At 38.5% G+C, this 13033-nt stretch overlaps 1 protein-coding gene across 1 annotated transcript in view; it reads left to right on the top strand.

Moving 5' to 3' along the window:
- The first annotated feature begins 8223 nt into the window (after positions 1 to 8223).
- DNAAF4 (dynein axonemal assembly factor 4) overlaps positions 8224 to 13033 on the top strand; it is a 54677-nt gene continuing 49867 nt past the window's right edge. Inside the window, exons 1-3 of the mRNA XM_008706000.2 lie at positions 8224 to 8472; positions 9038 to 9185; positions 12577 to 12710. Coding sequence (XP_008704222.1) covers positions 8350 to 8472; positions 9038 to 9185; positions 12577 to 12710 — 405 coding nt within the window. The 5' untranslated portion in view covers positions 8224 to 8349. The remainder of the gene's footprint in view (positions 8473 to 9037; positions 9186 to 12576; positions 12711 to 13033) is intronic.

Here is a 13033-nt window from a genome sequence, read left to right on the forward strand (position 1 = left end):
AATGTCTAAATAGCGACACTAGGGACGCCTGGGTGGCTCAGCTGGTTGAGCGTCTGCCTTCAGCTCAGGTCATGATCCCAGGTCCTGGGATCAAGTCCCGCGTGGGACTCCCTGCTCAGCAGTGAGTCTGCTTCTCTCTCTGCCTGCTGCTCCCCCTGCTTATGCTCTCTCTCTCTGATAAATAAATAAATGAAATCTTAAAAAAAAAAATAGCAACAGTAATGAGCACTTTACACAGAATCCTATTTAATCCTCTTAATGCCCTACAAATAGATATTATTGCCTGTATTTTAGATTGAGAACTAAGGGTCAGGGGGGTGAGAAACTTGCTCAAGGTCATAGAATTAATAAAAGTAGAGTGGGATTCTAACCCAATTAGCCTGATTTCAAGCACTATTGTAGTACCAAATTTTAACATCAAGAGTAAAATAATAAATAAATAAATAAACAATTTTAGCCCGAAAAGATGTTTACATTCCCCAAATTCCTGCCTTTGATCTTGAACCCTTGCTTTTGAGGACCCTTCTCTGACCTTCTCCCATCTGCACTTTCTCCAAAAGGCAAAGAAGCTGTGGGTCAAGAGGATATGCCATCCAGTACTCATGCTCCCTCTTCTAATTTCTTCCTTTAAGGTTTTATTTATTTATTGAGAGAGGGATTACAGAGGGAGAGGGAGAAGGAAGCCCGATGTTGGCAGATCCCAGGACCCAGGTGCCCTCATGCTCCCTCTTCTAGACCATGTTTGGGCTGCCCCAGTATCCATAGGAATGTCATGAGTCCTTTCCTGGCGAGGGAGAGGGAGAGAGAAAATCTTAAGCAGTCTCCACGCCCAGGGCGGAAACATGGGGCTCAATCTCACCACCCTGTGATCATGACCTAAGCCGAAATCAAGAGTCAGATGCTTAACTGACTGAGCCACCCAGGTGCCCCAAGTATGTTTCATTTTGTAAGAAACTGCCCAACTGTCTTCCAAGTGGCCTTACCATTTTGCATTCCTGGCAGCAGTGAATGAGGATGTTACTCCACTCCTCTTCAACACCTGGTGTTGTCAATGTTCTGGATTTTGGCCATTCTAATACACGCATAGTGGTATCTCGTTGTTGTTTTCGTAAGATTCCACATAAGATGTGGAACCTCTTCTCATATGCTTATTTATCATCTGTATATCTTTGGTGAAGTGTCTGTTAAAGTCCTCAGCTCATCTTTTTATTGGGTTGTTTTCTTTTTTTATTGATGTATAGTTGACATACGATGTTATATTACTTTCAGGTGTACAGCATAGTGGTTTGACAATATTAGATGTTACTCAATGCTCACCATGATACGTGTAGTCACCATATAGCATTATTATAATATTATTGACTATATTCCCTGTACTGTACTTTTCATCTCTATAACTTATTTATTTAATAACTGAAAGTTTATATCTCTTAATCTCAACTAGTTAAGTTTATTTTCTTATTGTTTGAGTTTTAAAGTTCATATATATTTTGGATAAGAGTCCTTTATCAAAGATATATGTGTATATATATATATACATTTGTATATAATAAATTTATATAATTTATATATATATTTATATATAAATATATATATAAATTATATAAATTTAAATTTAAATTTAAATATAAATATATATTATATATTATATATATTATATATATTGTATATATATAATATATATATAAATGGTTATATATCTATAGATAGATAGATACTATATATAGATTTTCTCCTGTGTTATCTTCTAAGAGTTTTATAGTTTTACATTTTAAATTTAAATCTGTGATCCATTTTGAGTTCATTTTTGTTAAAGGTGTAATGATTATATCTAGATTCCCTTTTTTGCATGTGCATGTCTAGTTGTTCCAGCACCATTTGTTGAAAATACTATCTTTTCTCCATTATATTACTTCCTCTTCTCAAAAATCAGTTGACTATATTCACGTTGGGTATATTTCTGGGCTCTCTATTCTGTTCCACTGATTTACTTGTCGGTTTTTTTCATTAATACTACATTGCATTGATTATTTTCTTCCCAAATTGATCTATGATTGATCAAGATTCAATCTATTGATCTAGATTCAATGCAATCCCAATCAAAATACTAGCAAGTTATTTTGTGGATCTGGACAAACTGATTCTACAGTCATATGGAGAGCAAAAGACTAGCCAACACAATAGCCAGAATAGCCAACACAATAGTGAAAGAGAAGAACAAAGTTAGGGGAGTGACAATCCCCAACTTCAAGAGTAGGCACACACACACACAAAAAAGACTTGGCACAAGGCTGGCTACAGCTCCTTAGAGATTTCTAGGAAGCTGGTGTGTCTGGCCTTATAAAATGAGTTAGGAAGTGTCCCCTCTGCTTCTATCTTCTAAAAGAGATCATAGAAAATTGGTATAATTTCTTCCTTAAATGTTTAGTAGAATTCACCAGTGATCCCAGCTAGGCCTGGTGCTTTCTGTTTGGGAAAGTTATTGATTATTGATATAGTTTATTTAATAGATATATGTCTACTCATATTGTCTATTTCTTCTTCTGTGAGTTTTGAGAGATTGTGTCTTTCAGTGAATTGGTCCATTTCTTTGAAGTTATCACAGTTACAGGCATGGAGTTGTTCATAGTATTCCTTTACTATCCTTTTAATATTCGTGGAATTTGTAGTGATGTCCCCTCTTCTGTTTCTGATATTAGTAATTTGTGTCTTCTCTCTCTTTTTCTTAGTTAGCCTGGCTAGAGGTTTGTCAATTTTGTTGATCTTTTCAAATAACCAACTCTGTTTTATTGATCTTCTCTATTGAGTTCCTGTTTTCAATTCCACTGATTTCTGCTCTTAATTTTTATTTTTTCTGCTTACTTCAGATTTAATTTACTCCTTGTTTCCCTGGTTGCCTAAGGTGGAAGCTTAGATGAATGACTTTAGATTTTTCTTCTTCTCTAACATATGCATTTGATGGAGAAATTCAGTTAAATTCTGATAAAACCAGCAGATTAGGATCTGGTTAAATAGTTTCTTCTGAAGGCAGATCTTGCTGAGAGGAACAGAATGCTCTGGCATATTTCAAAAGGGTTCCTTTTCTCCTCCCCCTGTTGGGAGCACCTGGAGATTTTTCTCTGATATTCACTATGAGAACCTGGTACAGCTTCAGGAAGTAAAACTCACAAAAGTGTAGGAGCTCCCTGATGACTGGGTCCCCCTGGAGTTCTTATGTCTGAGACTTACCCACAGGGAGCAGCAGCTTGTCAACTACAGTTCAGGTTTTCCTACCTTGACAATGTTCCCATGGAAGTTTCTTCTCTGATTGGTTCTGATTCTCTATATTCATTTGTTAGTCTCTCCAGTTTTTGGGGTAGTGATTTGCTCTGTGACCTCACTTTTTTTTATGGATCTAAGAAGCATTGTTGATTTTTTATTTTGTTCAGCTTTTTACATAGGATGGAGTGGTGACTTTCAAGCTCTTTAGATGTTAGATCAGACTTTTTAAAGAAATTAAATAACTGATATTGTGCTAAAGGAATCCAACAGGAAAAATCAAGAGCTATACTCCATAAGTGTAGATCTAAGATATATGGACCAAAAATAAAAGGAAAAGAATAGTCACTTTATACTTTCTAAATGAGCACTAACTATATATTCTTGTCTAATTGATAACCACATTATCTTTTTCTAAAATCCAAATTCAAAATAGTAAAATAACTAATGATTTAATATCTAATACCTAGATTTTGGTCTGAAATGCTATTGTCAGTTAAAAGGAACTAAGATTTCTTGGAGAATGATTGATTCCATTTTCTAGAGAAAAAAAAGGAAAAAATTTTGAAGTAGGTCTAAATCATCTTGTTCTAAGAATAAAGGATCTTTAAAAGGCTTTTTAAAATTCTGGAATGGTATTAAAAATCATAATCAACTTTTCCCAGTGGCCAAATATGACAATATGACCATCAAAAATAAAATTATAATTACTTAATTTTAGGCTGGGAATAATAAATCAGATTTAGTTGTTGCTTCATAATGTACATTTTCACTCCTTGAGAACCTCACAATATGTAAAGAGAAAATAGAGAACTTCCTCTACCATAGAGCTAGTTTTAAATTTTTTACTTCAATTTTATAATATTTGTTACATACAAAATGATACAGATATATGTATATTTAAGTTATGAATCACAATATAGGTAGTACATATTCATCACCAAAAATTAGAGAGAGAGAGAGAGAGAGAAATATAACTTGGCAATTTCTTTGGTGCTCTCTGGTGGCTTGGTTTGATGTAATTAATGGAATCAAACAAAAATGATTTTGGGTGGTCTCTCTGGGTTTTTTTAGGGAACCAGCCAATAGGGCCTGGACCTCTGGTCTCCCAGTGGGAGGGACTGCATTTGAACTCAGCTGGCCATGGTACTATTACTTTCTTCCAACTAAAACTTTCCATGTGACTCAAGGTATGCAGATCCTGGGTAGCTGACTTTCTTGGACAAGTCTTTTTTTTTTTTTTTTTAAGATATATTTATTTCTTTTAGAGAGAGAGAGCATGCAGGGGGAGGGCCAGAGGGAGAGGGAGAAAGAATGCTAAGCAGACTCCCTACTGAGCATGGAGTCTGATGTGGGGCTCAATCCCACAACCATGAGATCATGACCCAAGTGGAAATCAAGAACCGGATGCCAAACTGACGGAGCCACCCAGGCACCCCTCTTGGACAATTCTTATAAATAGTTGCACCTACACCAAGACTGCCTAGTGGCCCAGTGGTTTCCCTACTGACAAGGTTCCTTTTATGTTTTCCCTGTAAGAAGAGAGAGGAAAAAGGGCATGAAATTCCTCTCATATAATGCAAACTCACACTGAAGATCCAACATAGTGGTCTCACCCCAATATACTTCTCCTTGAGATGATGGCAGAATGGGGGAACCTGTGTTTTTTCCTTACCTTTGTAAGCAAGCTTCTTTTTTTACCAATAAAACTTACCCCTTAACCTAGTGGTTCTAACTTTGGTGTGGGTCAGAATTACCTGGTGGACATGTTAAAACAGATTTGCTGGGTCCCATTTCCAGAATTTCTGGTTCAGTAGACCTGGCATGGAGTCTGGGAATTTGCATTTCTAGCAAGTCCCCAGGTAATGCTGATATTATAGTCAGGCGACCACACTCTGAGAAACTTTGTCTTAATTCATGCAGTGGAAATGAGCTCACAAAGGGTCCCATTGGCACGACCTTCACCTAGGAGTTCATCATTGTCCTTTCTTGTGCCCTACTTTCCTTTCTAGTTTTACCACATAGGTAGGAATTTTTAACCAATAGATGACTTACTCTTCTCACTCATCCATCCAGTGTATAGGTATAATTAATTCATTTTCACTGTTCTATGATAATCTGTTGTGTGAATAAAACTATTGATAGACATTTGGCTTGTTTTCAGGCTTTTGCTAGGAAACTGCAATGAAGAGTTACTACTTTAGTCATAGAATTACCCTTGGTTTCTGAAAGAACCCACCTAGAGGGAACCCTCCTGGGGCGCCTGGTTGGTTCAGTTGGCTAAGCATCTGCCTTTGGCTCAGGTCATGATCCCAGGGTCCTGTAATCGAATCCTGCATGGGACTCCCTGCTCAGTGGGGAGCCTCCTTCTCCCTGTCCCTCAGCTGCTCCCCCTGCTTGTGCTCTCTCTCTGTCAAATAAAATCTAGAAAAAAAAAAAAGAGGGAACCCTCCTTCCCTTAGACTTTTCCCTCAATTCTAACATCCTCTTGCTGAGACACCCAATGGTGTGTGTTCTGCCTTGCTCAGTGAGTACTGAACTCAACTTGTTCAAGGACATGTGTGCCTTTGGTCTTTGGCTGAAGGGTTTATATGTAAAATATGTTCACATTCCTCGCTGTGCCTCTTGACGAACACCAGTTCTTAGTTTTCGTTCAAGTTTTCAATCTTTGCCCTTTATGGTTAGTGCTTTTTATGTCATATTTAAGAATTCCTGTCTTACTCCAAGATCATATGGATATGTATTTTTTTTTGCTAGATATGTATTTCTAATATCCAAACTTTTGTCTTTAGTTCATCTGAAATTCATTTTTGTGTATGACACCATATGCCTGTAGAAATCTAGCACGTAGAAATCTAATCTCGTTTTTTAAAACGTGGTAACCATTTCTCATAGCAACAATGCATTCAATAGCCATTCCTTTCTGTGCTTTTCCCCACTTGCATGCAGACCCACCTCTACCATATATCAAACTTCTATCTATACATGGGTTAAATTAGATTTCTTTCATTTTTAAAAGGTAATAAGAAATAGTTTAAGACTTTAAGATTGAATGTTTCAAGGCTGTAAAACACTGTTTAGATAAATACATAAATCATAAAACGACGTATAAAAGTTAATGTTTTAAGTTGGTATCAGTTGATGCAATGATTCAGTAATAAAATTTACCAAGTTTTTTAAAAAGGTAATTCATTCAGAGTGTAGAAAATTTAGTAAGACTATGGTAGTCCAGAGAACAATTTAACTACAGAGGTGTCTATGTGCTTAACAAAGTGATTGCTAACAGTTTTTTTTAAAAAGCCCCAAACGACACTAAGTAACCCTTTCATTATCTTTCATACATAAGCTCACTTTTTATATAGTCAGAGACTCTAGCCTCTAAAATTTTATATTAAAGAAATACATAAATCCTCTCTTCTGAAGACACAGGAAAGTCTGAAACAAAATGGTAAAAGTAAGAATAGAATCAAAGGGGAGAAAATGCCAAAAGAGAGGACAAAGGAAAAGAAGTCAAAGAATGGCTCCCAGTAGTCAAAGTTACAGAACCTTGAGATGATGAACTTATGACAAAATTAGATAAGGTACTGAGGGGTGGCCTGTTTGGGGGGAAAGATGATATTTTTTTCTCCCAAGTCTGCTGCTCCTAAACTCTCCTCTAGAATATTTTCAGGAGGTTTCAAATTTGTTTTAATGGCCTGCAAAAGTAAAAAAAGTAAAAAGTTTAAAATCCAATCCATAGGTGGCAAATAGTGCTTAAATTTTGTGTAAATTCACTGTCCCTTTTTGTTTTCTTTTTTTAAAAGATTTTATTTATTTTAGAGCAAGAGAGAGAGCAGGGAGAGAGGCAGAGGGAGAAGAAGAGAACCTCACACAGATTCTTCCCAAGGCACACAGCCCAGGCCTCTCTGCTCTCTCCACCCTGAGATCAGGACCCCAGTGGAAACCAAGAGTCAGATGCCAAACGGACTGAGCCACCCAGGCGCCCCTTGTTTTCTTTTTTAAACATCAAATTCCAGTAACTTATGAACTGAGTCTACAGAAAGCAGCCTGGGGAAAGATCATTGGAATGGGAGTTAAGAGAGCAGGATTTTAATCACGATTTTGCCACTAATCTAAATGGCAATGGGGTTAAGTGCATGGGTCTCAAATTCCTTAAATATGCAGGATGAACTATACCACCTTCAAGTTTCCTTCCAGAGGTAAGAGTCTTAGTCTTTTTTTTAATAATATTTTTTATTATGTTAGTCACCATACAGTACATCCCTGGTTTTTGATGTAATGTTCCATGATTCATTGGCTGGGTATAACACCCAGTGCACCATGCAATACATGCCCTCCTTACTACCCATCACCAGCCTATCCCATTCTCCCACCCCCTACTCTCTGAAGCCCTCAGTTTGTTTTTCAGAGTAAGAGTCTAAGTCTTCTTAAGCAATTGTAAAATGTATCTGTGTAAATCCAAGCTATCCTACAGCTGAGTTGCAGCCAAGCGTTTGCTGTTTGAGTCATAAGGCCGTTTCTTCCCGGGTCCTAAACCACGTGGTGAACCCTACCTATGATCTTTTGGTGGTCTTACATCTGACAGGATTTGGAGCACAATAGTAAGGCCAAGCTCCCAGGCCAGGACGTCAGTACGACCAGGAAATTTCCAAAACAGGAACACCAAATGATGTTCTGACAGCCTCCATCAGAACAAAAGGCCAGGGCTGCTAAGCCCGGGGGCGGTGCACCTGCTTCTCGCAGGTCAGGTCACTCTTTGTTTCCCGTAACTCCTTTCTTTCTTTTTTCGCATTCTCAAGCGCAAGGCTCTTTTCTTAAAAACGAAGGCCTGTTTCTTCGGCGATTCACTCAGGCCCCAGGGAACGGATAATAGCCAGAGTAGTGGTCTCTGGCCCGCGCTAGCAAGCCCAAGCAGTCACAAGGGGAGTTTGTGGGGCGGTCGCAGAAGCGCGCCCGGGGCACGCTGGGAACGCGGGGCGCCGCGGCCCGGCCTGACCCGGAAGGGCTGGTGCGTGGTAACCCCGGCTTCCATAGCAACCGAACAGGTGCTAGTCCTAACCAGCAGCGTCCTCTCGTACAGCACCTCCCGGGATGCCGCTGCAGGTTAGTGATTACAGCTGGCAGCAGACGAAGGCTGCGGTGTTTATCTCTGTGCCTCTCCGAGGCGTCTGCGTCAGAGACGCGGACGTGTTCTGCACGGAAAACTATCTGAAGGTAGGAACTCGAGTTGTGCCTGCCGGGTGCCCGGGGGTGTGATCCGAAGCTTCTGAGAGCGCTGCTGTGTACACGCCACAGGCGCGTTCTTGCAGACAAGCGTCCTAAAATTTAGTTTTTTAGTTTTTTTTTTTTTAACGAATCCCGTGAGATGATACCTCATCTTTAGACAGATGTCATCAGACCAGAGTTAATTCTTTTTTTTTTTTTAAGATTTTATTTGTTTATTTATTTGACAGAGATGGAGACAGCCAGCCAGAGAGGGAACACAAGCAGGGGCAGTGGGAGAGGAAGAAGCAGGCTCATAGTGGAGGAGCCTGATGTGGGACTCGATCCCATAACGCCGGGATCACGCCCTGAGCCGAAGGCAGACGCTCAACCGCTGTGCCACCCAGGCGCCCCCAGAGTTAATTCTTATCCAGGATTTCTTCATATGCCTTATTAATTGAGTAAATTTATAGCAGGCATTTAAGAAAATGATCTTGGCCCCTGTCACTTGTTTCTTAATGGCGGTGTCTTTATTTTGTGTAACTAAATTAACCTTCGTTTACCTCCTTCTGAATAGGTCAACTTTTCTCCATTTTTATTTGAAGTGTTTCTCTACGCGCCCATAGACGATGAAAACAGCAAAGCCAAGATTGGGAATGACACTATTGTATTCACCTTATATAAAAAAGAACTGGCCATGTGGGAGAACCTTTCTGTGTCAGGTGGTAAGTTTTTTATTAAAAGATGTTCACCTGGTCATGCTTTTTATATTTTATACCTTAATTTTTTTTCAGAACAATTGTTTTTCTTCTAGAAGAAAAATAGGAACGTGAGCATGAATTTAAAGGACATAGTGCTTCAGCTGCACTTAAATAACTTAAAGATTGAATAATTCAAAAGTTAGAGCACATTTATAGTTTTCACTCAAATGTGGGCTTGTATCTTCAGAGGATAAGGCCTCTTGATAGGATCTTTATTGAGCCCTTGTTTTGCATTAGGCATTAACACATCTGGTAATCCTCAGAACAACCTATTACTTAGGTTACCTCCCTCCCACCCATTTTTGTTTTCATTTTTGTTTTTTTTTTTGTTGTTGTTGTTTTTTAAGGTGAGGCTACCGAGGCACAGAGGGTTGAATAATTGGCACAGGTCATACAACTAGTAAGTGGCAGACTGGAACTGGAGCTTTAGCAGTTTGACTCTAGAGCAGTGGTTCCTAACCCTGGCTACATATTTGAATCACCTACAAAACTTGTAAATAATATAGATGTCTGAAACTCACCTTAGACCAATCAAATCAGTTTCTGTGAGTGGAAAAAGCTTTCCAGGATTATAATGTACAAAGCTGAGATCCCCTGTTCTCTGTATGCTTGATGAGTACTCTGTTCTGCCACAATTGGCTCGGTGGGTCAGTGATTGCCCTCTACTGCTTTACCTCCATTTTCTTCCTCCCGCTTCTAGTTGTCATGTATTCTAGGGCTTTTTTTCTACTGCCTGAAATTTCTCTTAAGCCTCTGGCATTAAGTCTTGAGTAGGAACTACTGAGAATGGGGACATTGAAATCATTCTTTTCATTTATTTTTTTTTAAATAATCTCTACATCCAACATGGGGCTCGAACTCACGACCCCGAGAACAAGAATCATATACTCTTCCAAATGAGCCAGCTAGGCATCCTGCAGTCATTCTTTATATTAATTCTTTCTTGATATCTTGCAGTGGAATTTCATTTTGTAATTCCCAGGACCAGGTAGATTTCTTCTCTAAAGTCTAGTATTCAGCTCAGAAAATACTGATGAAGGTAGATTACCATAGCCAGGTTACTTTAGCTTTTTAGTGAGTTCCAGAATTACTGAAGAGTTTTTAAAAACCAGATCCTTGCTGTCCTACTCCTTCCTTTGTGATTCAGCAAGTCTGAGATGGGCCTGGGACTATGTCGTGAAACACACACAGGGTGTTTTTACTTCTTACCTAAGATCAAATATAAACACTTTATTTCAACTCTTATTGATAATCTTAATTTTAAAGTAGGATGAGACCAGAACCATCATCTATTTTAATGGCTTATTTTAAAATAAACAGATTGGGAGTGGTGGGACCCCAGGTGATTCTGATGACTGAACAGGCTTGAGAACAACTGACTTAAATGTTTGTGTGTGTGTCTGTGTGTCTGTCTGTCTCCAGGAAACATTTTTGTCTGCCAACTTTTTAGAATATAAAGAAGAATAATGGGACACCTGGGTGGCTCAGTAGGTTAAGCATCTACCTTCAGCTCAGGTCATGATCCTGGGGTCCTGTGATCGAGTCCCGAATCAGGCTCCAAGTTGCTCAGCGAGGAACTTGCTTCTCCCTCTCTCTGCCTCTCCCCCTGCTTGTGTGCTCTCTCTGACAAGTAAATAAATAAAATCTTTTAAAAAAAGAAGAATCATATCAGAAAACCTGTTACTTTTCCCTACATGACACTTTCTTCTATGTCAAATTCCCTTCTTAACCTGCTTGGCTATCTTTTCCAGGAGTGGGAAGGGAATTTTCTTTCCTAATCATGATCTTCTTCTCTGTTTTATACACCTGCGTTCAGTGCACACCTACTTGATTCTTCTCTTTCATGGTAATATGGTCATCCATCCCTAATTTTGACCATTTAAACCAAGGTTTAACAAACTTTTTCTGTAAAGAACCAGATGGCATCTTGAATATTATGAGCCCTGTGGTCTCAGTCACAATTACTTAGTTCTGCTATGGTAGCACGAAAGCAGCCAATAGACAATACATATTTATGGACACCGAAATTTGAATTTTATCTAATTTTTATATGTCACAAGATAGTATTTTGATTTTTCAACTATTTAAAAATGTAAAAATTATTCTTATCTTGTGTGCTAGAGGAAACCAGGCAGCCAGTTAGATTTGGCCATAGTGTGCCAACCTCTGATTTAGACTAATCAAAACACTCTCAAAACTAACTTATGTAATAAGTAATGACCATTGATTTTACTTCAAAAACCAGGTTTGAGATTCCTTTAGAAATCAAACTCAGTTACACAGCAACTCGGTAAGATTATTTCTTTAAGAATATTGTTTTTCACATAAAATGTGTGGAACTGCAGTCTGTACTCCAAGTCTTCCTCATTTTTCAGAACATAATTGCTTAATCTTTTCCTGAAGTCTTTTCTTGGTATACTTTTCATTTCTTTTAGATGTGAAAGTTGGTTCTTTTAGTTACCTTTATCCCTGAATCTGGTCCAGTTGTCTGTCACTCTGTTATTAAACAGGAGGAGGATTGGGAGAGGCTTCAAACTTAATTCCAGTCCGAAGTCCTAGTCAAGATCTTGAATGAGCAAACATTCCATGCTCTTTTTTTCCTTTTCCTTTTTAAGGCAATTTCTTTGAAAATTAAAATTCCATACTTTTTATTTAACCGCTAACTGAAATTTAGCATTTCTTTCACACATGAGTGTAGGCAACAAATAACAGTTGAATCAATAAGTATCACAAATATATTTGTATCACAAAGTACATTTATCTTTTATACTCACTACTTTGAAATTACAGTATTTATTACACTTATTGCTATATAGTAATGCATTAATGAAGAAGTATATATATTTTTGTGATATTGTATGTAACAAAAAAACCTCATCTTCTCTTCTAGGAGGCCTCATAGTGATGACTTATTGTAATTAGGTTTATAAGCAAATAACCCTGGTTTCTTGACAGAGAGGGAGAAGGATAAATGTGTACTTTTTCCCTCCATCCTGTCCCATTCCCCCTCTCCTTACCATTTCCCCTCTCATTTCACTAACATCTCTCTCCCTTTTATGTCCCTCTCCCCATCCTCATCATTCCCCTCTTATTCACCCTTTCTGTTGTTCCCACTTTCTTTCATTCATATTTTCTCTCTCTTGTTCTTTCCCTCTGTAGTAATTAATTGCTGTTATAGCTGCTTGCTTACTTTTTAAGCTTCTTGGCCAGTTTAATATTGAGAAATGTTTTCATTTCTCCATGTGAAGTTGGGTCGTCCCCCCCCCCCAAATGGCATCCTGGATGGTATGTTAAGCAGTTTCTCCTAAGGAAAACATTCATCATAATCCTAATTTAGTGATCTGTCTTGTTTTAGCTGACAAAGAGATGATGCAAAGAATAAGGGAGAAATCTATTTTACAAGCACAAGAAAGAGCAAAAGAAGCTACAGAAGCAAAAGCTGCAGCAAGACGAGAAGATCAAAAATATGCACTAAATGTTATGATGAAGGTAAGTTGCAGATTGATAGCAAAGTCCTCTAATTACAGAGACAATAGTAAGCTCTGTAAGGATAATTTATTCCAGTCACTGTACTTCCTCACCTCTTTATTCATACTTTGGTTATAGGACTTACTATGTTACAGAGGCTATCTACTCCTTACATGTGTTCCTGAAAATCTGTATGAAAGTGGAGGCTATAGGGGCTCCTGGGTGGCTCAGTTGTTAAGTGTCTGCCTTCGGCTCAGGGCGTGATTCTGGCATTCTGGGATTGAGCCCCGCATCAGGCTCCTCGCTGGGAGCCTGCTTCTTCCTCTCCCGCTCCCCCTGCTTAT

This window comes from Ursus maritimus, unplaced genomic scaffold (assembly GCF_017311325.1).
Source record: "Ursus maritimus isolate PB19 unplaced genomic scaffold, ASM1731132v1 scaffold_35, whole genome shotgun sequence".
NCBI classification, from domain to species: Eukaryota; Metazoa; Chordata; class Mammalia; order Carnivora; family Ursidae; genus Ursus; species Ursus maritimus.